The sequence below is a fragment of the Petaurus breviceps genome, unplaced genomic scaffold, assembly GCF_028583685.1.
Source record: "Petaurus breviceps papuanus isolate PSGF00001 unplaced genomic scaffold, PetGlider_PUasm1.0 90994, whole genome shotgun sequence".
Lineage (NCBI taxonomy): Eukaryota > Metazoa > Chordata > Mammalia > Diprotodontia > Petauridae > Petaurus > Petaurus breviceps.
The window spans coordinates 8,331,667-8,355,242 of record NW_027187393.1 but is presented as its reverse complement, the minus strand read 5'-3'; the positions used below and the strand labels follow the sequence as shown (position 1 = coordinate 8,355,242).

The 23,576-nt window shown below is 41.4% G+C and overlaps 1 protein-coding gene across 3 annotated transcripts in view; it reads left to right on the top strand.

The window, feature by feature from the left end:
- Nucleotides 1-23,576, top strand: part of MTCL2 (microtubule crosslinking factor 2) — a 135,873-nt gene that overhangs the window by 70,925 nt on the left and 41,372 nt on the right. For 2 of the 3 annotated variants that reach the window (XM_069077800.1, XM_069077801.1), the window contains exons 4-7: nt 2,397-2,459; nt 10,558-11,808; nt 16,393-16,536; nt 18,846-18,971. In XM_069077800.1, the coding sequence (XP_068933901.1) occupies nt 2,397-2,459; nt 10,558-11,808; nt 16,393-16,536; nt 18,846-18,971 (1,584 nt within the window). The remainder of the gene's footprint in view (nt 1-2,396; nt 2,460-10,557; nt 11,809-16,392; nt 16,537-18,845; nt 18,972-23,576) is intronic. The other variant, XM_069077802.1, reaches the window with a different exon arrangement.

Sequence of the window (23,576 nt, the reverse complement as noted above, 5' to 3'; positions counted from 1 at the left end):
TATAATTTGTCCAGGGTAGTAAAGTATGTGACAGGCAGCATGGTGTCACAGGTTGAGAGCTGTCTTCAGCCATGGTTCCCTGGGGTTAAGCCAGTGTTTAACTTCTTTGTGCTGTGGATGACTCCAAGAGCACTCAAGTCACTGCTTCCTCAAGGTGAAATGACTTGCTCAAGGTCACGCAGCTGGGAAGTGTCAGACTGGGGCTGAAACCTAAGCCTGCTGCTTCTCAGGGTCTGGGTTCTCTTCATTACCTCATCCTATTTGTGTGGCTGAACCACCATGCCCTAGGGGACACCTAATGAGGTGAGGGGGGTGATTTTATAATAATAACTAACATTTCTATAAAGCTTTGAGGTATGCTAGTGTTTTACATGCATCTCCCCATTTGGATCATTCCCACAAATTATGAAGAAGGTGCTAGAAGAATTACTAGGGCTACTGGGTGATGGAAGTAAATCACTGGGCCTTGAGGCAGAAAGACCTGACTTCAAATCCAAGCCTTGGACCCTAACTGTGTGACCTTAGACAAGTCATTTCATTTCTTTGCATTTCAGTTACCTTATCTGTAAAACAGGGGAGAATAATAATACCTAGCTCCCAGGGTTGTTGAGAGGATCCAATGAGACAATACTAGTAAGGTGCTTTGTAAATCTTGCTATGTAAATTCTGTTATTATCTCCATTTTACAGAAGAGGAAACTGAGGCTTATGGGGATTAAGTGACTTGTCTATGGGTGTGTAGCTTGTAAGCGTTGGAGTTAAGATCTGAGTCGAGGGCTCTTCTGATTCCTGACCCGGCATGCCTTCCATGCTGTTTTGTTGATACTGATCCCATTTTATTCAAATGGTCTTGAACCCCTACTCTTTCAACAACTTTTCTTCTCCCAAACCTCCCCTACCTCCATCTAAAGTCCAATCAGGTGAAATTCATGATTGCTTCTCATAGGTCTGAATGCACCTTTCCATTGATTTCCATTGATGGGATTTCTCTAAGCATAATGGAATGGCCTACAAACATAGGAGAGTCCTAGTAAAGCTTAAAGGGAAACTCATTGAGTGTGAGGGGGTATAGGGTACTATGTCAATCTGGAGGAGCCAGGTGAGGACACAGTTTTTGTTTTTAATCATGCCTAAAGGATAAGCCACCTACACTATGGGGGTTGAAGTGGAGAGAATGGATTTAAATTTTCAAAGTGCTTTATGTAAGCTATTTCATTTTGTACTACACCAATTCGAACTTTGAATTTTAGACTTTAATCACCAAACATCAGTAACTGACTGGGTTTTGAAATAGATTTGAAGAAAAATAATGTGTTTATTACAGTCCTGGATGTGCCTGGGAAGGTGCTGAGATGAAGTCCAAAGACATAGATTTGCATTGTCTCTGCTACTTACTAGCTATGTGGCCATCATTTGAGTTTTCTGAGTCCTAGTTCCTGCATCTGTAAAAGGAGGTGATGAACTTACACCACCAACCTTAAAAGATTCTTCATGAGGAAAGTGCTTTGTAAACTCTAAAGTGCTACAGAATAATATTACTATAATGAAAAACAAAGGAATAAAAAGCTAAGAATTTATTTTATAAAAAAAAAAAGTAGGGGGCAGATAGGTGGCCCAGTGAATAGAGCACCAGCCCTGGAGCGAGGAGGACCTGAGTTCAAATTCTGGCCTCAGACACTTAACACTATTAGCCATGTGACCTTGGGCAAGTCACTTAACCCCAATTGCCCTGCCTTCCCCCCTCTAAAAAACAAAAACAAAAAGTAGAGGGGACAGGAAGAGGAAAGATGAGAGAAAAGACTTGGCTAAGACACTCTCCATTGAGACTTCACTTCACAACTCTCAGTCACCTCTGGCCAAGCAGTATAAAAACTTTTATTTCCACCAGTTTGTGAGTCCTTCCACTTTCTGGAGTGTTGCAAACGCCTTACCTTCAGACTAAGACTTGGATCAACCTATTAACTTCCCCTTCTACCAACAAACAAGAATCCTTCACAAAGAGCAAGCCTTTTTCGATGTATTAGTGTGTCTGTAATTTGGCTGGGATAGAGGTGGTGTGGTATGATAGACACCCAGGTTCTCTTCCTGGTTCTGCCAAAGATTGGAGCAAATCTCTCTCCTCTATGAGCCACAGTTCTCTCATCTATAAAATAAAGATGCTGAACCTGGTCTCTAAGGACTCTTTTTGCTTCGACATTTAGTGTTCTAAAGCCCCTCCTAGCCATGACATTAAATGTTCTAGCTCTAACATGACCTGATTTTTAGGACAAGGGCTATGGGAGGGTGGGGGTGACTATTGTATATGTTTGGCCCAGAACTGGCCATCTGTGGGTACTTTATAAATACAACTTCACAATCTGACAGCTGTATTAATGTTCCCTCTTTATCTCCTTCCAGCATTCCTTGAAGAAAAGAGGAACTCGTTCACTTGGAAAAACAGAAAAAAAGGCATCAGTCCAGGTATTTATCTAGAGTCCAAGGAAACATGATTTAAAAATCTGATGGCAGAGATGTGATTGTGAAAATCTGTCCACTATCAGCTTCTTTCTCTTTTTTTTTTTTCCTGTTTTGTGGCAGTCTTTCCTTAGCTGTAAATTCCTTTTATCCGTCCCATTCCGCAAAGAGGCTTAGGAAGCTAAGTCCTAGGAAGCTGACTCTTTCCCATTAAGACTCCCCCCCCCCCTTTTTTTGAAGACAAGCGGGTCACAGATGTTGTCTGAGGCCAGATTTGAATTCAGGGCCTCCTGACTCCAGGGCCAGTGCTCTATCTACTGTGCTACTTAGCTGCCCCTAAGACTCACTTTAAAAAGGAATATATTTAAGATAATGTTTGAATACCCACTGTATGAGAGTTATTGTTGAAGGGTAGGGGAGATGCCACAGAAATAATAGACTTGGGATACTTACCAGCAAGTCACTTGACTTCCATTTGCCTCAGTTTCCTTAACTGTAAATAATAAAAGCACTCACCTTCCAGGGTTGTTGTGAGAGTCATGAGATAATAAAGTAAAAGAGTTTTGCACAGTGGCTAACACATAGTAGGCACTATATAAATACTTATTCCCTTTCTTCCCCTTCTTCATGGATACCATCACAATGAAACCAATGAAGGGGTTGAACCTGAGCTAGAGACAGGCCTGTCTGTATCCCTTCTAATATTGCATTCAGTACACTTCCTTTCCCCTTGTACTCACCCAGCTGCACCACTGATCACAACATAGAAATGCTGGGCAGTTGGTTGTGGGTCTGTTAGCCTAAATTCATTTGAGAGCAGGGGTTTTTGGTTAGGAGTACAGTGGATTGGATTTGGGGGTTTGTGTTTGCATTTTTTCTTTTCTTTGTATTTTCATCATAGTGTTCTAGATGCAGTGGGTATTCAATATTAATTTGTTTGTTCACACATTCATTTATTTACCCACAGTCTAGTAATAAGTACTAAACTAAGAGTCAGGAGACCTGGGTTCTCTGTCTATCTCTGTCATTAAATGCTCTCTGATTTTGGACCAGTCCCTTTCAGAAACTAAGCCTCCTTTATAAGTGAGGACTTTGAGCTTTATAGCTTTTAGTTGTAAAAAAAAATTCTAATTCTGTTATGTAAGGATAACTGGATTTGGAAGCAGAGGACCTAGGTTCAGCTTCTAACTCTGCCACAGTACTACTTACATGACCTTGGGTAGATTATCCTCTCTGCTTCAATCCCCTCATCTATAAAAGGAGGTTGCCCTTGGGGCGGCTAGGTGGCACAGTGAATAGAACACCTGCCCTGGAATCAGGAGGACCTGAGTTCAAATCCAGCCTCAGACATTTACCACAAAAACTAGCTGGGTGACCTTGGGCAAGTCACTCAAACCCAATTGCCCTCCAAAAAAGAAAAAAAAAAAGGTTTCTCTTACCCAGGAATTTAGCCTTTTTATGTGTCATGGATGAACCTCTTGGGCTTAGGGGACCCTTTCTCAGAATACAGTACTTAAATGCATAGAATAAATAGATAGAATTACAAAGGAAACCAAAGCCTAACAAAAATAAAGATGGAATGTTTTTCCCAACCAAGTTCACAGACCCTCTGAAATCTATCCATGGATCCCATCTGTAGGTGAAGAATTCCTGTTCTAAATGAACTCTGAGGATCATCCAATTCTAAAACCCTGCTCCTACATTCTTAGGAGCCATCCAACATGTATTTTTTGAGCCCTGTCACATGCCCATGTGCTAGGTATCGTGGGACCCACAAAGAAGTAGATTTGGATGACCTGGCCCTCAAGGTGCTTGAAGTCTCTTTAAGGGAACTAAGAGTGGTTTTAGAATAGCTGTGCTGTCAGGTTGGCTGGGTAAGTACCATACCATAGATACAAACAGTGGCCTTTTCCCTTCATGGTGGTCTTTTAATGACTAGGATAATTCCTAGCCAGCTGTTCAATTTGGAAGCAAAAGGAGAGTGAACAGAAAGCATTGTCATGTTTAGTGGGGAAGGGAAGAAGCCTTGGGATTTCTGGTCCTAGGCCACAGGCAGCTGAGTAGAAGTTTTCAGAGAGAATAAGAGATGTCAGTAAAAGAAAGATGAACAGGATACCTTGCTAATTCTCCCCTTGTTCTACACTTACTCTATAATTTGATATAAAAAAATGAAGTTGTTGCCTATGTGAAATTTATAAGTTCCTTTAGGACAAGCCCCAGTCTTTATTCTTTTGTCTCTTATAACTCATCGAATGAATAAATACATGTAATTGTTGATTTGTCAAGCAGTCTGGTTTCTAGATCTGACTGTCACTGAATTTATGCATAACACTGACCTGTATGACTGACACCTTTGTGCTTCAGTTTCTTCATAGATGAAATGGGGGTAATAATCTTTATCCTGGGGAAGCTAGATATCTCAGGGGATAGAGCTTTGGGCCTGGAGTCAGGTAGACCTGAGTTCAAATGCAGCCTCAGACACTTCCTAGCTGTGTGACCCTGAGCAAAAGATTTAACTCTCTTTGCCTCAGTTTCCTCATCTGTCAAATGAGCTTGAGAAGGAAATGGCAAACCTCTTCAGTATCTTTGCCATGAAAACCCTAAATGGGGTCATGAAGAGTCACATGACTGAAATGACTGAACAACAAAAATTCCTATCCTGTCTATCTCATGGGGTTGTTGTGAGGATAAAATGAGATAGGGGATACTGAAGCCCTTTGAAAAGTCAAAAGAAATATGGAATTATTAAATGTTATTGTTCAAATGTACATTTAAATTATATAAATTATTAGCATGCACATCATATATGTGTTAGTAATACATAAACTGTGTTGTATTGGAAAGAGTCCCAGACTTGATAAAAGAAGACCTTAGCTCCAATAATTACTAACTGTGTGATCATGGACAAATCATTTAAATTTTCTGAGCCTCAGTTAATTATCTATAAGATGGAGATAATGACTGTACTACCATAAAGCACAATAGAAATGAGTTGTTGTTATTATACATGTAAGATATTATATGCTTCAAGTCACTTGATTTCTCTGTGGACCTCATTTTCCTCATCAGTCAAATGAAAGGGGTGGATTCGATCACTCACGGCCCTTTTAGCTCTAAATCCCGTGATCCTATAAAATACCATTGTCCCTTGATCTCTCTGGCTAGACACAATTGCCTATGTAATAACTAATATCTTGAGAAGGAATGGATGTTAGGCATTATCCAGTCTAGTGGTTCCCATCCTGTGTGTTAAGGATCCTTAGGAAGCCCCAGGAACCCATGTGTATATGAATGATTACCATTTTTGTTTTTTTTTTTTTATTAACAAAATATGCAGTGTAACTCAATATAATAAATAAGCAGATATAGCCCCTGCAGGCACACCAAATTTCTCACATTCAGTGCTGTTTTTTAAATGCAATAGATGCTGGTGCCATGAATAAAATATAAAGTAAAAATGTTTAATAGAAGCTGACCAGTGAAAATCAAGTTTTTTCATTTTTATCAGGCTGCTTCATGTTGTGACTGGTTTATGGGGGCCCTGAATTAATTGTCAGGGATGTGACTGAGGCTTTGACTGACTCATTTTTGACTTTCAGAGCTGACAGCAGGCCAGGACTGACACCTTCCAAATAGGTTTTCTTTTGAGGCTTCTGTTCACATTTGGATCTTGTCCTATCAAAACAGTCTTGGTACCTTCTAAGCTCTAGAAGCATCTCCTAAAACATGCTTCTCTGAGATTACTTTCATTTATCTTCTCTTTCCCTGATATTTACCCTGTGGCCCTCTGCTAATTTTGCTCCTTGGCTAGCCCTTTCTCCAATAAATTTAATAGCCTTTTCCACTTTAGTTTTCCCCAAATCAGAGAGTTTTTTTCCCCCTCCACTATCATCCTTGCTGGGGAATGAGCCCCCTACTACTCCTTAACACCTTCAAATTCCCATGCAGTGGAATAAGAGTACCTGGGTTCAAATTCAAGCTCTTGTCATTACTACCTGTATGACCTGGAACAAATCACATAGCCTCTTTGGACTTCAATTTCCTCTTCCCCAGTAGGGGATTCCTCAAGGAAGAGTTTGGGTTAGATGACTTCTAAGGACCCTTTCAACCTTCATCTCTGACTCTATGGATTTAATGCTAAGGATGGGATGAGGTCTATGTCAGGTAGGATGCATGGACTTGTTAGGTAAAGATGTTGACTCCTACAGAAGATGAATTGGGATGAATCTGAGAAATTACAAGCTGGGCTTTTCATATTACAGATAAGGAAATTGAGGCCTAAAGAGACTTACCCAAGGTTATAATGTAAGATAGTGAAAGAGTGGGTACTAGAACCTAAACCTCCTGAGTTCCAAAGATTTAGAACCAAAAGGAAATCTAGAGGTCTATTAGCCCAGCCCTTTTGCTTTTACAGATGAGGAGGACTGACTCCTTAAGGTCATATAGTAAGTGGCAGAATCCAGATAAAAATCCAAGCAAGTGGTCTGACTCTAAAACCAGTGTTCCTTCACTGTACCCTTTAGTCCTTCTGTGTCCCAAAAAATTCTGGTGGACTGAAGTACTTATACTTAGCAAGATGGAGGGTAGAAAAAGCCAAAAGTCATCATGGGCTGAAGCTTGGGGCTGCTTATAATGCCAACCCACACGCATATTTTCAGATTTTTTTTTCTGGGATTTTTTTTTTAACATACATAGCAGTTGAATGAATGAAAGGAAGAGTGACTAAATGGTAAGAGCTTGTGACCTTCAGGCTGCTTGGATGAATGATTAATTTATCAATTTTAAGTGCCTGCTGTATGCTGGGTGCTCTGGGGTAGATAAAAGAAGACTTAGACTTTGCTACGCATTTCATTTACTAATCTGTGTGTGTTGTTTCACCCAGTAGACTCTAAAGCTCTTTAAGGCTAAGGATTGTTTTAGATTTTTTGTCTTTAGATTCCTAGTATTAAGTGCCTGGGCTATTGTATGATAGTTGCTAAATAAATGCTTGTTAAATTAAATTCAACAGTGAACTTCAGAGGAATGACACAGGAATGACTGCCTAGCTTACTCTATTTCCCCTCGGTCCCTGAAAAATTCACCTGTTTATTTAAAAAGATTTGGGCCTTGACCTCAAGAAATTTCCTTTTAATAAGATGACAAACTTAGAGAGAATAACTAAGAATGCAAAGAAACAGCCACAGTGCAAACTGGCTGAGGGTCTAGGAATGCAAAACTGAGAAGTTAACATTTTTGAGGTGAAGGTTCATGGGAAAGCTTCCTGGAGGAAGTGAGTCTTAAGTGCTTTAGGCTTGGCACTTCAGAGCCTGCAGAGTTTCTTCATAGTCTTTGCTGACAGGGCCATGGGGCCTTGAAGTTTGACAGTCTAAACTGGCCTCTTATATGGAGGCCATAGGGGCAAAGCTACAGAATTCAGTCACTGGCCTAGCATACTTTAAGATCTTGGGGATGTACTTCCCCCATCCAATGACAAGCAGACTTGTGCATCCTCTTCTCCTTTCCTGGATCCCTGTGATTTAGAGTCACTGCCTTGAAAACCTCCTTCCCTTCTTTCTACTTCCCATTTACTATCTAGCTCAGTCCTGCCATTTTCTGCTTTCCATCTTCCTTCCATCATATCTTCTGGAACCCCTGAACTATCATTGAAGAACTCCCGTTTAACCAAGTCCTTTCTCACACTTCTACTTCTGGTACTTATATACTGAAGTTCCTAAATATTACAGCCAAGGGGTTGGATTGGAAAAGAAGACTGAGCCAGGTACTAAACTCCTTGAGAAAAAAGGATATATGATCAGGAGGCCAGTAGATCACAGCAATAAGGATCATGTCAAAACCAGCACCTTCAGATGCTGCCAAGTGATTATTCGAGGAATGTCTGAAAGCCTATCCCTGTTACTGGCTTAGCTTGTCAAGGGACATGAAAGTAGGAGCCATCCAAAATGGATAATGATGAGCAGTCCAGCAGAGGGAACCCAGATTCGACAAGTGCCAGAATACAGAAAGTGTGATGTCACCTTCAATACCCTGATCCTTCCATCCACCTCCTTGACTCCCAAGACTTTGATCTTTACTCTACCTTAATCAACCAGAAGAGTGGACACCTCTTAGACCATACCCAAAACTGTGCTCTCTCCTTGCTCTTGAGCTCTGAAGTTCCCGTCTTGCCCTTTGATCTCTCCTTCTGCCTCGTTCTTCCTAAATTATTCTTCATCCTCATTCAGACCTAGTCCTTCTACACCTCCCTTTTTTCCCATGCCTCTTACAGTAACCATTTCAGTTATATAACTGGGTTCAAGTTCCAGAGGTTCCATGTGATTTGGGGCATAGGATTATGTTGTGTATAGATAAAGAGGAGGCATCCAAATCAGGAAGACTTGGGTTTTAAGTTCCTTATCTGAGACATATAGGTTATATGACCTTGAACACTTAAACTCTCAATGGCCCAGGCAACTTTCTAAAGCTTAAGTTACAGTCTAGGAAGTAGTTTACTTTTGTAGGGGAGTTTCCTCACTGGAAATACTAATGAAATTATAGATTTTTCCATAAACCCCCCCAAAGTCATAAAGAGGTCATAAAGGCCTATCAACTACTCAGTCAGCAAACAGCAAAAAGTCATCTTACCAGGCACAGAAATATAGCAGCCAAGGACATCAATTTAGAGTATAAGTGTGTTTATAAAATCTTAGAGAAGAATTGTGGGAGATTACGAATAGTATTGCCTCATGAAATAGTGAAATGTGATTGAGGGTAAAAAACAATTTATAGAAAGCATGATGAGATATTCAGTTAAATCAGATCATCCTTGAGAAACCCAGCTAAGTCAGGTTATCCTGTGAGGGCATTTAAGGGGGAAACTGGAAGGACAACAAAGAAAGGAAAAATGTAAAACATCTGTCAAGATATCTCTAACAAATAGTGGATTTCAGGAGAGATTTAGGGCTAGAGATGTAGATTGGGAGTCATTTGAATTTTAAGAATGCTAATAATTTAATAATTTATCAAGTGTCTACTATGTCTTATGTACTCAGGATACAAATACTGTCAGTTCTGCTATAATTCAACATATATGTTCCTAGAAAGCTCTGAGCTATGCAAAACCAAGCAGTAAAAACCACAGAATTTATGGGGAAAATGAGGTTGGCAATATGACACTCAAAGACTTCATTAGTGACACATAAAAAGAAATGATAAGAATGTAATGAAAACCAGTAGCACAATTTTATATACATGTTAAAAGGTTATGAAATATATAAATGCTCCAATAAATAATGGTCATTTCCGTGGCCCTGGGCCGCTACTTGCCCTGTGCCTGGGTAGACCAAAACTCCGGGCAAAGTGGCAGCGTGAGTGGTAGGGGTAGGCCAGACCAGCTCCTACTGTACCAGAGGATATACAACAGATATGGCCAGTTACTTTGATAAAAACTTGTAGTTTGTATATGGAAGCAGGCCTAAAAGGGTTACAGCTTGTGAGTTGTTGTGAAGTGCTGTAGTTTCCTTCATTCTCATTGTTTCAAATTATGCTTGAAATGTTCCCAAATATATCACATTGGAACATTGGCATTTTTGAAACATGTATTACCAAAGAACTGACTGTACAAAAACAATCTGGTCCTTGCCCTCCAAGATTAAATTATACTGGGGATGAGAGCAGAAAATACAACATCTTTACAGGTAAATAAATATACAATCTGTAATGGGTCAGGGCACCCACCACCTGGGGAAATCAGAAAAGTCCTCTTGGTGGAGGGCATACAAGTCAGTTCAGAGGGATGGAGGAGTTCCAAGAGGCAAAGATGGCTAGGGAACATTCCAACTATAGGAGACAACCTGTGCATTTGATAAAATAAACCCAAAGGAGCATTAGAAAAGTGCCAAATAGATTGTCTAAGTGTTTTTTTAATTGTCCCAATCACCCTGTAAGGAAGGCAGAGAATGTTATTATCACCATTTTACAGATGAGAAAACCAAGAGGAAGTGACTTGTCCTAGGTCCCATAACTCAGGCAGCTCTAGATATGAGATGATGTGCCACCAAGCCAGACATGATTCTGCTGATAACATTCTTGGGCTTTTTAAAATTCTCTGTCTGTTTCTGGCTCTTAGGAGGACAATGCAGATCTGAAGTGTCAGTTACACTTTGCCAAGGAAGAGTCAGCTCTGATGTGCAAGAAGCTCACCAAATTAGCTAAGGAAAACGACAGCATGAAGGAGGAGCTGGTCAAATACCGGTCTCTGTATGGGGACTTGGACAGCTCCTTGTCTGTGGAGGAGCTGGCTGATTCCCCTCATTCAAGGGAAGCGGAACTGAAGGTACATCTAAAGCTTGTCGAGGAAGAGGCCAACATCCTGAGCCGCCGAATCGTCGAGCTTGAGGTTGAAAATCGGGGGCTGAGAGCAGAGATGGAAGACACGAAAGGGCAGGGTGACAAGGACTACATTGGCCCTGATATACGGTTTGCTTTTTCTTCCATGAACTGTGGGGGGGAGTCCGGGGAGAGCCTGGCCGAGCTGAGGAGACACCTTCAGTTTGTGGAGGAGGAAGCTGAGCTCCTGAGGAGGTCTTCTGCTGAGCTGGAAGACCAGAACAAGCTTCTCATGAACGAGCTGAACAAGTACAAGTCAGAACACGACTTGGACGTCACCTTGTCTGAAGACAGCTGCTCGGTGATCAGCGAGCCATCTCAGGAGGAGCTGGCCACTGCCAAGATCCAGATCAGTGAGCTCAGTGGCAAGGTAAAGAAGCTGCAGTATGAGAACCGGGTCCTGCTCTCTAACCTGCAGCGCTGCGACCTGGCCTCCTGTCAGACCCTGCGACCCATGCTTGAGACAGATGCTGAGGCTGGGGATTCTGCCCAGTGCATCCCCACCACCCTCTGGAGAGAAGTGCCCATTGGAGGAGAGAACGATACTCTAGGCCACCCTGAGCGGACAGTGGACAATGGCATCACAAAGCTGCCTGATGCCCACCTTACCAAGCTCTTTAAAGCCAGAGACCTTGAGGTTTTACCTGGCATCAGGGACCAGGCTGCCCTGGTCAGCAAAGCTATCGATGTGTTAATTTCAGATGCCAATGGCTTCATATCCAGCCTCAAGCTATGCCTGGACAATGACTGTGCAGACCTCATGTTGAATGAGTCCTTGGATAACAGTGAGAGCTCCAGTGATTCCAAACTTATCAATGTTATCTTCATGAGGCTTGGGCTCCTGCAACAAGAGCTGAACGCCTTCATGAGGAAAGTGGATAACATTGGGGACTCTTTGAAAGAGTCTACAGAAACCTCCTCTCTGCCAACCCCAGCGGCCCAGGACTCCTCCAAGGAAGTTCTGTGCAAAGAGCATGGCTCTGACTTCCAGGTGAGACTAAGGTCATTCTTCTTCCTCTCAGGTAGAGTATATGCCTCACTAGAATTACAGGTTTCTTTGCCATGCTAACATTTCCTGCTTTTTAATGAAACCCAAAACAACTTATACCTCCCTCTTTTACCCTCCTGTCCCTTTACAGGGAAATGGGACATACTCTATAGACTATACTTTGGTACCACCAACAATTTGATAGTATGGATGTTGTCCAAGCTGCAAGTGAATGAAGTGGGCATTTAAGTAATCAGTGAGTGTCCATGGAATATAGTGGAAAGCACACTAAGTTGGGAGTGGGCATACCTGGGTTCAAAAATCTGGCTCTATGACTTATTACTGGTGTATCCTCAGGTGAGGCTATTCCCCTCTCTGGGCCTTAGTTACATCCTTTGTAAAATGACAGGATTTGGGCTAATCTTAGGGCCCTTCTAGTGCAAATTGTGTGATCTTATCACCCTGTTCACTGAGCACCTTTTGTACCTTGCCCTGTAGCAGGTCTTCACCTAGAAGAACTAACAGTTTAGTTACTAAGACGCTGTTTATAATTTTGAAATGGGACAAGGCAGCATATAATTAGTTTCTCTAACTGTTTCATGCTAATAGGCAGTTCAGAGAGCTATAGAAAGCTAGCAAAGTTGTGGAAGGCTTTATCAAAGAGGTTGGGCTTGAGCTGGGCCTCGAAGGCTTATGAATAGCAGGTAGGGGGAGAGCATTGCATTCCAGGTGGCATCAGGGCAGCATTCCCAAGGACAGAAAAACAGAAAGGATGGAATGTTTAGGAAAAACACACCTGCTTGAAATGAGGTAAGTTTCAGGAAGTGAAATGGAGGGGCTAGGTCAAGGCCCTTCTAAGTCAGGGATGCCTTGCTTGTCCTTAGAGTGATCAGGGCCATCAGACCCTCCTCAGTGTCTGGATTCCTGAAACCTTTTCACTGAGGCTCCATAGCTAGGGACCCAAAGTTGCCTAAACTTTCATACTTCTCTGGCCCATAAATGTCTGGTGTCTCAGGAGTTCTCTGTACCACTGAACATTCAAATCATTTGAAAAAACTCATTTTAAGGAAGAAGTAAACTTCCCACTCCAGGACAGTGCCCTGGCATTCCATTTCATTAAGCAGACATTTGTAAAACACTTCAGGGAGAAGAGTACCATGCTTAGCACTAGCCATGTTGGATAATACTGAGCTGTCCCCTGATTATTCTTCGGGTGATCATGGAATGCATTTGTGAGAGTTGGCCAAGGGCCAATGGGCAGATGGTAACTTTGAAGAACAGAACAAAGCTCTCAGGCCTGTAAGGAGCTGAATCTTGTCATCTTGACCTGCTGAGCTAACTGGTTACAGGATGAATCATTCAAAGGGCATTTATGGAGCCCTTACTCTTTGCCCAGCAGTGTACTGCAGACCGTTGGAATACTTATAAAACACAAAACCTGTGCCCTGAGGGATCTTGTAAACTTTTTAGTAAGATGAGAATAACAAAGGGCCACTCAGAGAGAAGTATAAGACAGGATAAAATCCAGGGTTAAATTATGAGTCTCTAAAGGTTACTAAAGTTCAGATCTGAGAGAAATTAATGGGGGCTAGAGAAATAGAGGTGGGCTTCAGGAAGAAGCTGGACCTTGAGGTTAGACAAGCAAAGAAAAGAAGGATGGAGGTAGAATGGGAACATTATGCCACGGATGCCCTAGTGCAGGGTTTCTTAAACTTTTTTGTGTCATCGACTCCTTGGGAATCTAGTGAAGCCTACAGACCTCTCAGAGTAATGTTTTTAAATGTATAAAATAAAATACATAGGATTACAAAGGAAACCAACTATATTAAAATAGAGTTAGTTACCAAGCTTTTAAAAATAAAAGGTTCACTGACCCTGGGTTAAGAGTCCTTTCTGTAGTGGTATGAAGGAATTCATGTAGTTTTTCTAAGTAGTTATATTCGGAGAAGCTCTAGCTCATTCTATGCATTCAATCAATAGATGGTCAACAAGCATTTATTAAATATCTAATATGTGCTAGGTAGCTAAAGATACAGAAACAAAAATTAAATGGTTCTTGCCTTCAAGAAGTTCATATTTTATTGGAGGAAGCTATAGGACCTGTCCTCATAGAGCTTATAATCTAGTTTGGAGATCTGAGACAAATTCAAATAACTTGAATACCTAACAGTGCATGGCTATACTGTTAATATGGTAATTATTACTGGTAATATGGTTAATATGGTAATAATTACTGGCAATATTATTAGGTACTAAAAGGTACAAGTAATCTATGGCTGAGAACCAGGCCCATGCTCCTTTTCTCACCTCACTGGGCCACCACCCTAATCCAGAGTCTCATGATCTCTTGCTCGGGCTATTATAATAACCTCCTGATTGGTCTCCCCGTTAAAAGCCTTTTTCGTCTCCAACCCATTCTCTGTAAAGCTGCCAAATAGATTTTCCTAAAACTTAGGTGCGACCATGTTAACCAGAATTCTACTCAAGAAGTTCCACTGGCTCCTTGTTGCCTCTGAGATACATGACAAACTCTTCTACTTGGCTTTTAAGTCCTCCAAAATCTGGCTGGAGTCCACCTTTCCAGCTTTATTACCTATTTCCCCTATCCATGAACTCTGTTCTAACCAGACCAGCCTACTTGTTCCCCAAACATAGCATTCTGTCTCCCTCTTGCCTTTGTACAGGCCATCCTCCATGACTGGAATTCATTCCCTCCTCATCTGCCTTTTCAATTCCTAGCTTCCTTTGAAACTCAGCTCCTGAGCCACCTCCTACATGAGGCCAGTTGCTAGTGCCCTTCTACCCTCCCCCATCCCAGTTACTTTGCATTTACTTAAATGTGTATGCGTTTATCCTCAGTAGAGGGCACAGGCAGTTTTATTTTTGTCTCTGAATTCCCAGGGCCCATCAAAGTTCCTGGCACATCATTGATACTTAATAAATGCTTTTTGAATAACCAAGTGAATTTATTCATTCAATCAGCAAACACATATGAGTACCACTGGGTGACAGACACCATGATAGGATGGAGAGGGATTTAAAGACAGGAGTACAGCATAGTGGGAAGAACACTTGGTTGGAATTAGAGCACTTGGGTTTTAATACCAGCAATGCTGCATCCAGCCTGCATGAGTTTTGGCAAGTTACTTCTCTCTAGGCCTTAGTTTTCTCATCTGTCGAAGGGACTAGATGACCCTTGACATCCCTTCTGATGCTGCTTCTTTCCTATGTGCTGTTCTCATGATCCAAGACACAGTCTTTGTCCCTATAGATTCCCTAAGACACACACAGGACATACCATAACATATACCACCCACACTCCCTGCTGCCCGCCTCCACACATCTGAACCAGAGCTGAGATTCACACTGAAATGCAACTTCCCTATTGCCTGAGCTACACAGTAACAGACACCAATAGACACAAATAGATACACCAATAGATACACCAACCTCATGAAGGCTCAAAGTTAACAGCTGCTCTATCCAGGGGTGGGTAACCTTAGACCTTGAAGCCATATGTGGTCCTCTAGGTCCTGAAGTTTGGCCCTTTGACTGAATCCAAACTTCACAGAAAACATCCCCTTAATAAAAGGACGTGTTCTGTAAAACTGGGACTCAGTCAGGCCATACCTAAGGACCTAGAAGACTACATGTGACCTCGAGGTGGAAGGTTCCCCACCCTTACTCTATCCCCTATCCATAGTAACCCTGTTCTAAAAGCATCTTACTTCTGTAAAGAGGGAAGGTGTTTTTCTTCCTGCACCCAAATAGTATACATAGTTAGAGAGGCATAATGTATGGGACACTAGACTTGAAATTCAGAAGACCTGGGTTCAAATCTTCGGTCACCCCCTTACTGGTTCTGCAGCCTTTTACAAGTCACTTCATTCCTGTGAGCCTCAGTTTCCTAATCTGTAAAATGAGAATAATAAGAGCACCTACCTTACAGGATTGTTAACAGGCTCTAAAGGAGAAAATATACGAAAAGTGCGTTGCAAGGATTCAAGTAAATGTCAGATTTAATTATTGTTATTACAAATAGGAGAATAGAGATTTCCTGTTTTCTCATCTCTTTCTCTGAGAAACAGGTCCTAACTCAGCTAAATCAAACAAATAGTGGGAGCAGTTAACAATGGAATATAGTCCCTGAAGCTCAAAAGAGATCAAGGAAGCCAAAGGTACAGGGATGGGGCTTTCCCGTTCAGCATGTCCTAGAGAAAGATGGGCTGAGGGATCAAGTACAGGGTCATTTATTGAAAGTACTGCCTCCTTGTGCCCTGGTTTCCCTTCCCCTGCTTCTGCATGATGCCATATTAGTGTCTATACACTCCCACCCCCCTTTTCCATTCTCTCTTTTCTCTCTTCCTACTCCCCTCCCCCTATCCAACTCAGTCCCCTTATTTCCTACTCATCCTTTTCTTTACTTTCCTGTGCCATACTATATAACCTTCTTCTCCTCCCTTTCCTCATCTTGTAGCTTTTATTGTTCTTGGATACCCATTGTTCTGTTTTTCTGGGTTATTCTTCTCACCCCTTTGATCTCCCAGCTCTTTTCGTTTGTTTTCATTGGTTTGCCCATGCATGCAGCCTGACTTTAGAGACCCGCCAGACTGGGAGCCCCGGGCCAGGGAGACCTTCTGCACCACTAGCAGCGACCCGGACCCCAAACCCGAACTCACCCGGAGCTACAAGACTTATCAAGCTGAAGACAATGAATCCTATGCTACTGAGGTGCGCCTGGGCCAGGGGGTCCTGGGAATGGTTAGAGCAGGGTACATCAGGACAAGCAGGCTAGGTCTCATAAGAGGGGATTCTGTAGCAGTTCCCAAAGGTTAGTCAATCAACAAGCATTTGTGCAAAGCCTCCAGTGTATAAGCACTATGTAAGAATGAAACAATTCCTGCCATCAAGGAGCTTACACTTTGCTGAAGGAGACAAAAACATAGATAACTACATACTAAATAAATTAAAAGTAGTTTTAAAAAAAGGTAGTTTGGAAGGGAAGTAACTAGCAGTTGGAGGGATCAAGAAAGGCTTCATGGAGGTGGTACTTGAGATGCATCTTGAAGGAAGAGATTCTGTGAAGGAGTGTTAGGTTGTCCCATTTTCCCCCAACATAATACAAGTTATGTTGTCTTTTCCAGATTTATCATGAATCTTAGCAGGCCTCCTTGAGTTTTCCCTGAGTAGACAAGTTAAGATCTGGAAAATCCACAGCTAGCCTAAGGGGTCTCTCTGGACTTGGGTTGGCTTTTAAGAGTCTGGTATCGCTCTGGGAAGGTTGGGTGAAATCCTCACCTCTGATACTGATTACTTGTTACTTTGTCCACTTACCTTCCTGGGCCTTTATTTCTTTATCAGTAAGTTGAAGGGATTGAACTAAATCACTTTGGAGGTCTCTTCCAGCTTTAGGTCTGTGATCTTATGACCATAGGGTTGGTTTGATTGCCACCTGGGATTGTGCCTTGGAGCTGCCCAGGACCTGTCCAAGAATCACCATGCCCCCATAGGCCCTGCTCTCAGGCCTGTAATGATTTCCTAGGCTGCCCACAAGGCCAATTTAGACTCTCCAGGTGCATATCCAAACAGGCATATATTTTAAGGGTACTCTGTTATGGACATAGGCATTTGTTGAGGATGGCATTTTGTGTATGTTAATGGGGCTCTAGCATGGGATAGTGGACAGAAAACAAGACTGGGACTGATAACACCTCAATACCTAAGTGGGTCAATAGACTGAAAGAGAGGACAACATGAATGCCATGTTTGTAGTCAATTAATTATCTGCCTGCTGATTTCACCTTTGTAACATCTCCTGAATAGCCCCTTTCTCTCCTCTGACACTGCTGCCACCCTGATGCAGGCCCTCATCACTTCATGCCTGGATTGTTGCAGTAGCCTGCCTATGGGTCTGCCCGCCTCAAGTCTCTCCCCACTCTACTCCATTCTCCATTAAGCCACCAAAACGATTTTCTTAAGTCCCAGTTCTAACCGTGACACTCTACTACTCAATACTTCCTCAGCTTCAACTACTGACCTCCCTTGGCTTCCTTTAAGTCCCACCTGAAATCCCACCTTCTACACGAAGCCTCCAGCATCCCCTCTTAATTCCAATGCCTTCTCTCTGTTAATTATTTCCTATTTATCCTGTGCTTTCTATATATTTGTTTGCATGTTATCTCTCCCCTTTGATTATAAGCTCCTTGGGGGCAGGTCTTTTGTCTCTTTTTGTATACCCAGCACATAGTAGATACTTAATCAATATTGACTGATGGGTCAACCAATATTTGTTGAGTTCAGGCTCTTTGCTAGGCATTGCGTGTATGTGTGTGTGGTGTACAGAAGAGATTTAACATAGAGATCCTGGCTCTCAAGAGGCTTATAGTCTAATTGGGGAGACCAGACAAGCCTATGAAGTATGAAATCATACTATGAGAGGTGACACAAGGCCATTTGTGATTAGTAGCCAGATGAGTAAAGTAGGCAGTAAATGTTGTAGAAGGGTCAAAGGGAGAAGTTACTTTAGGCTGGAAAGAACTGAAAATGGGCTTAGGGCTAACTGTGCTATGAAGCATAGATTAATGGGAAAAGAGCAAAGGGGGAATGACCATGTGTTTGGTACAGAAAGGGTCAGAGGTACCATTATCCTCCCAGGACAATTTTGTGGGGAATGTTTAAGGATAAAAGAAGGAGATTTCTGACTTCACTCCTTCCTGACTCCCTTGGATCTCCCAGGGAAGGAAGATTTCAACAGGGCTTTGAGTCTGTCCCTCATGGCAAGAGTGTAGTGGGTAGTATGCTCTGATTCTAAGAGAACGTTAGCACTTAGGGGCTCTGGGCTTGACCCCAGCTAAACACTGTGCTTGTGTCTGGGCCTCCTCAGTTTCTTCCACTGAAAAATTGGAATATTTACAATAGCTACTTTGCAGAGTGTTGTTGGAAAAGTGCTTGGCACATTTTAAAGTGCTATACAAATATGACATTGTTCTTATTAATTATTAATTTTCATCATCATTATTATCATGATCATCACTCCCCAGATCAAAGAACTACAGCTGGTGCTCTCAGAAGCCCATGAGAGCCTTCGGGGCCTTCAAGAACAGCTCTCTCAAGAAAGGCAACTTCGTAAAGAGGATGCAGAGAATTTCAACCAAAAAATCTTCCAGGTCAGTGACAGTGCCTGTTCTGTGCTCTACCCCAGCTAGCTCCCAAGCCCTTGGCCACAGTCTAAGGACAAAAGCCTTAATGTCCTTGGGAGTGAGGAGCAGAGCTTTCTGGACAGTACCTTCTGCAAAGATAACCATAATGCAGACCCAAATCTCAAGGAGATGGATGTAGTATAGTTTATCACTACAGTGATATTTGTGGTTGTTCATTTGTTTCAGTTTATGACTCCATTTGGGTTTTTGTTTTGTTTTGTTTTTGTCTTTTGGCAAAGATACTGGAGTGGTTTGCCATTTCCTTCTCCAGCTCATTTTATGGATGAGGAAACTGAGGCAAACAAAAGTACCTTGCCCAGGGGTCACACAGCTATTATTCAATTTTAACTCAGAATCTTCCTGACTTCAGGTCTAGTGCTCTATGCACTATGCCACCTAGCTGCCCATGTTTTTACTTGGAGTAAAAATAATCCTGGGTTTGGGTTATATTCTTCTACTCATTAGCTGTGACTTTGAACAAATCACTTCACTTCTCTAGGCCTCACTATCCTCATCTGTAAAATGAGAAAGGTGGACTAAATGATTTCCAAGGCCCCTTCTGATGTTCTGTGCTTCTATTGTAATAGGGGAAAGACATTTAGATAGATAGATAGATAGATAGATAGATAGATAGATAGATAGATAGATAGATAGATAGATAGATGTGAAGAACACGGAGCTTTGCACATAGTAAGAGCTTAATGAATGTTATTTCATTCATAAATAAATCTAATAAAAGTCAGAGTAAGAAAGCTACAAAGGAGAGGTCCAGGGGAAATGCTGTGAAAAAAAAGTGAGGTGGCATTGAAAGATATCACAGCTCAGATCAATGCAATGGCCAATGGTGACTTCCAGAGGGCTGATGATGAAACATACTTTCCTCCTATATGTAGAGTAGCAATGGACTCCAAATGTGGAGTGAAGCCTCTTTGTCAATCTTGATCAGTATGTCAGTTTTTTTCATGTAACTGTACCTTCTCTCTTTTCCTTCTTCCTTTTTTAAAGTATATATGTTTTACATTTGTATATATGTATGTATATATACATTTATACATACACTATATATGTGTATGTGTGTATATATATAATTCTCTAACACTGACTTACTTGTCTGTGTCCTTTCTAAATTTCCTTCTGCTTTCTTCTGTGTATTTTTAAAAATGTTTTATTTGCACTTCTTTTCTTCTTTTAGTATTACTCCTATCCCTAGTCTTCCAACTTCCCTTCCCAAGAAATGCCCTACCTTATAGCAAATAGTCATAGTCGAGCAAAACAAATCAATCATTAGCTGTGTCTGAAAATGTCTCTTTCTGCATCACTTGTCCATCCTGTCTCCACTAAAGGGTGGGAAACATGCTATGCCATCAGTCTTCTCCAATCTTGATTGGTCATTGCGTTACTCACAGTTCTGAGGTTTTGTACAATTGTTTTCTTTTGCAATGTTGTGTAGTCATTGTTCTCTTGATTGGGCTTACTTCACTCTGCTTATGTCACTTTATTTTCTTATACAGGAGGGTTCTATTGTGGTATATTGGGAAATGACAACAATGTATGGCTTTTTTTTAAGCATCAATAACAAAAAATTGGGAAGGAGATATCACTTGAACTTGATGAGGGAGGAGACAATCAGGGGATAGTTAATATTAGAAGTAATTTCAGAGCTGGTCCTTAAAGGAAAGAGGGAAGGACTTCAACAATTGGAGCTGGAGAGCATGGAAGATCCACAGTGCTTAGGAAACTAGTAATCACTTTAAATAGAATATAGAGCACATGAATATGGAAAATCATGAAATAAGCCTGGAGTAGTAGGCAGGATCCATATTTTGATGGTATTTGAATGTCAGGTGAGCAAACTTTCTTATAACCCAAAGCCAGTAAGGAGCCAGTGAAAATTTTAGAGAGGGGATAGATTAACATGGTCATATCTGAGCCTTAGAAAGATCATTTTCTAAAACTCCTAGGAATATTATAGCTAGGTTCCAGAATTCCCCGATCAAGGAGAGAATATTACAAGCAGCCAGGAATAAACAATTTGAATATTGTGAAAACACAATCAAGGTAACACAGGATCTGGCAGCTTCTACGATGAGGGATCAAAGGGCTTGGAATATGATATTCCGGAGGTCAAAGGAGCTGGGATTAAAACCAAGAATCACCTACCCAGCAAAACTGAGTATCATGGTTCAGGGGAAAATATGGTCATTCAGTGGAATAGAGGACTTTCAAGCATTCTTGATGAAAAAACCAGAGCTGAATAGAAAATTTGACATTCACATACAAGAAGCAAGAGAAGCATGAGAAGGTAAATGGGGAAAGGAAATCATAAGGAACTTATCAAAGTTAAACTATTTACATTCCTACATGGAAAAAAATAATTATAACTTACGAAACTTTTCTCAGTAGTTGAAGGGAATAGAAATATGTATATATATATATATATATATATATATATGTCTATATATGAGGGTAAATGGGCATATGAATACATATGTGAATGTGTGTATATATGTTTACAGGTATACATAGACAGAGGGCACAGGACCAATTTAACAGAAAAGGATGATACTTAAAAGGTGAAATTAAGAGGTGAGAGAGGAATATAATGAGAGGAGATGGGGAGAGACTGAATGGGGTAAACTATATCATATAGAAGAGGCAAGGCAAAATGGTTACAATGGAGAGGAAGAATAGGAAGGCAAAAGGGAATGGGTCAACCTTATTCCCATTGAATTTGGCTTGAGAAGGGAAGGAAATACACACTAAATAGGGTATCTCACCCTCCAGGAGAGTAGGGGGGAAGGGGGATGAGAGGGGGAATGATGGAAGGGCGGGCAGGCTGGGGGGGAGGGAAGTTGGGAGCACCCACTTTTGAAAAGGGACAGGATCAAAGTAGAGAATAGAACAAGTGGGAGGTGGGATAGGAGGGAGGGAAATATAGTCAGTCTTTTACAATATATCTACTATGTTATTGCTTTGCATTAGCCATACATGTACAACCTATGCTGAACTGCTTATCTTCCCAGTAAGGGTGAGAGACAAGAGAGGAAGGGAATGAATATGGAATTCAAAGTTTTAAAATCACTCAAATGTATATATATATATATATATATATGTATATATGTACATATATATATATATACTATTATTAATACTATTTTACATGTAATTGGGAAATAAGATATACAGGCACTGGGGCATAGAGATACACTGGAAAAGTCAAAAGGGGTATGGGAGAAAATATGGGAGAGAGCAGATTGGAGGAGGGGATATTCTGTGGGACTGCTATTTTGGGGTGCTGGGTAGGGGAAGAACGGGGAGAAAATTTGTAACTCAAAATCTGGTAGAAATGAATGATGTAAATCAGAAGTTAATAAAGCATTTGAAAAAAAAAAAGAAAGATCATTTTCACAGTTGCCTGGATAGAATAAAGGAGAGATTAGATGCAGCTAAACCATTTAGGGGATTATTTCTCTAGTCCACATAAAAGACAAACTCGTAGACAAATGCATGAATAGAGAGAAGGGGACAGATATGAAAGATGCCATAGCAGCAAAACTGACAGGACTAGTTAACTAATTAGATACAAGGGCAGTGAGGGGGAAAGAGTCAAGCATGTTTCCAAGGTTATAGTGGCTCCCAGGTGACTAGAAAGAGAAGCTATTGGTGTCCTTTCAGAACACAGAACTAGAAAACAGACACTGATGCAAAGAATGTCAGAATTCAGTACTACTTGTAGATCTGTCAAGGAAGAAATTTGTCAGGGTATGAAAAAGTCTGGTCTCCCAGGTATAGAGATGGCAATTATTTGAGGAGAAAGAAACCTTTGAACATAGATGATATCTAATTCTGCCTAAGGAAGCAGTGGGAGATCTGGGGTTGAAAGCTGGTTAGGTCCTTTGTCTAACCGAGGGGAGGGGAAGGAGAGGCCAGGATTTTTTTAATCATCTGCCTGTACCCAGTGGGCCCTCTACTGCTGTAATGGGAATCCCTAAAATTCAGCAGGAAAGTCTCTAGAAACATCTTCCTCATCAGTTGCTCTGACTGGCAACCCAAAAACCACAACAGTAGGTGTGTGTTCTTAGCAGAGGCTAACAGTCTAGGAAAGTGCTGGGATCTCTAGCATCAATTCTTCTGGCATTAGGTACTTAGTGAAAAGAAGTAACTAGGTGGTTGTATTGATTGAATAGAGTGCTGGGCCAGGAGTGTGGAAGACTTGAGTACAAATCCAGCTCAGATATTTACCACCTCTGTGACCCTGAGCAAGTCGCTTAACCTCCATTTGCCTCAGTTTCCTCAACTGTAAAATGGATATGATAATAGCACCTACCTCTCAAGGTTGTGAAAATCAGATGAGTTATCTGTAAAGCTCTTAGCACAGAGCCTGTGCTAGGTGCTATATCAATACTAGATATTATGGTTATTGTTCTAAATCATAGCAGATGCTATAAAAATGCTATTGTTATTAGAGCACTGATTTTGGATTCAGAGGAAATGCGTTCATATTCTGCCTCCACTTCCTTGCTGTGTGAGTATTAACAAGTCCCCTCTCCCTTGACCCTTCCCCCTTCCCAC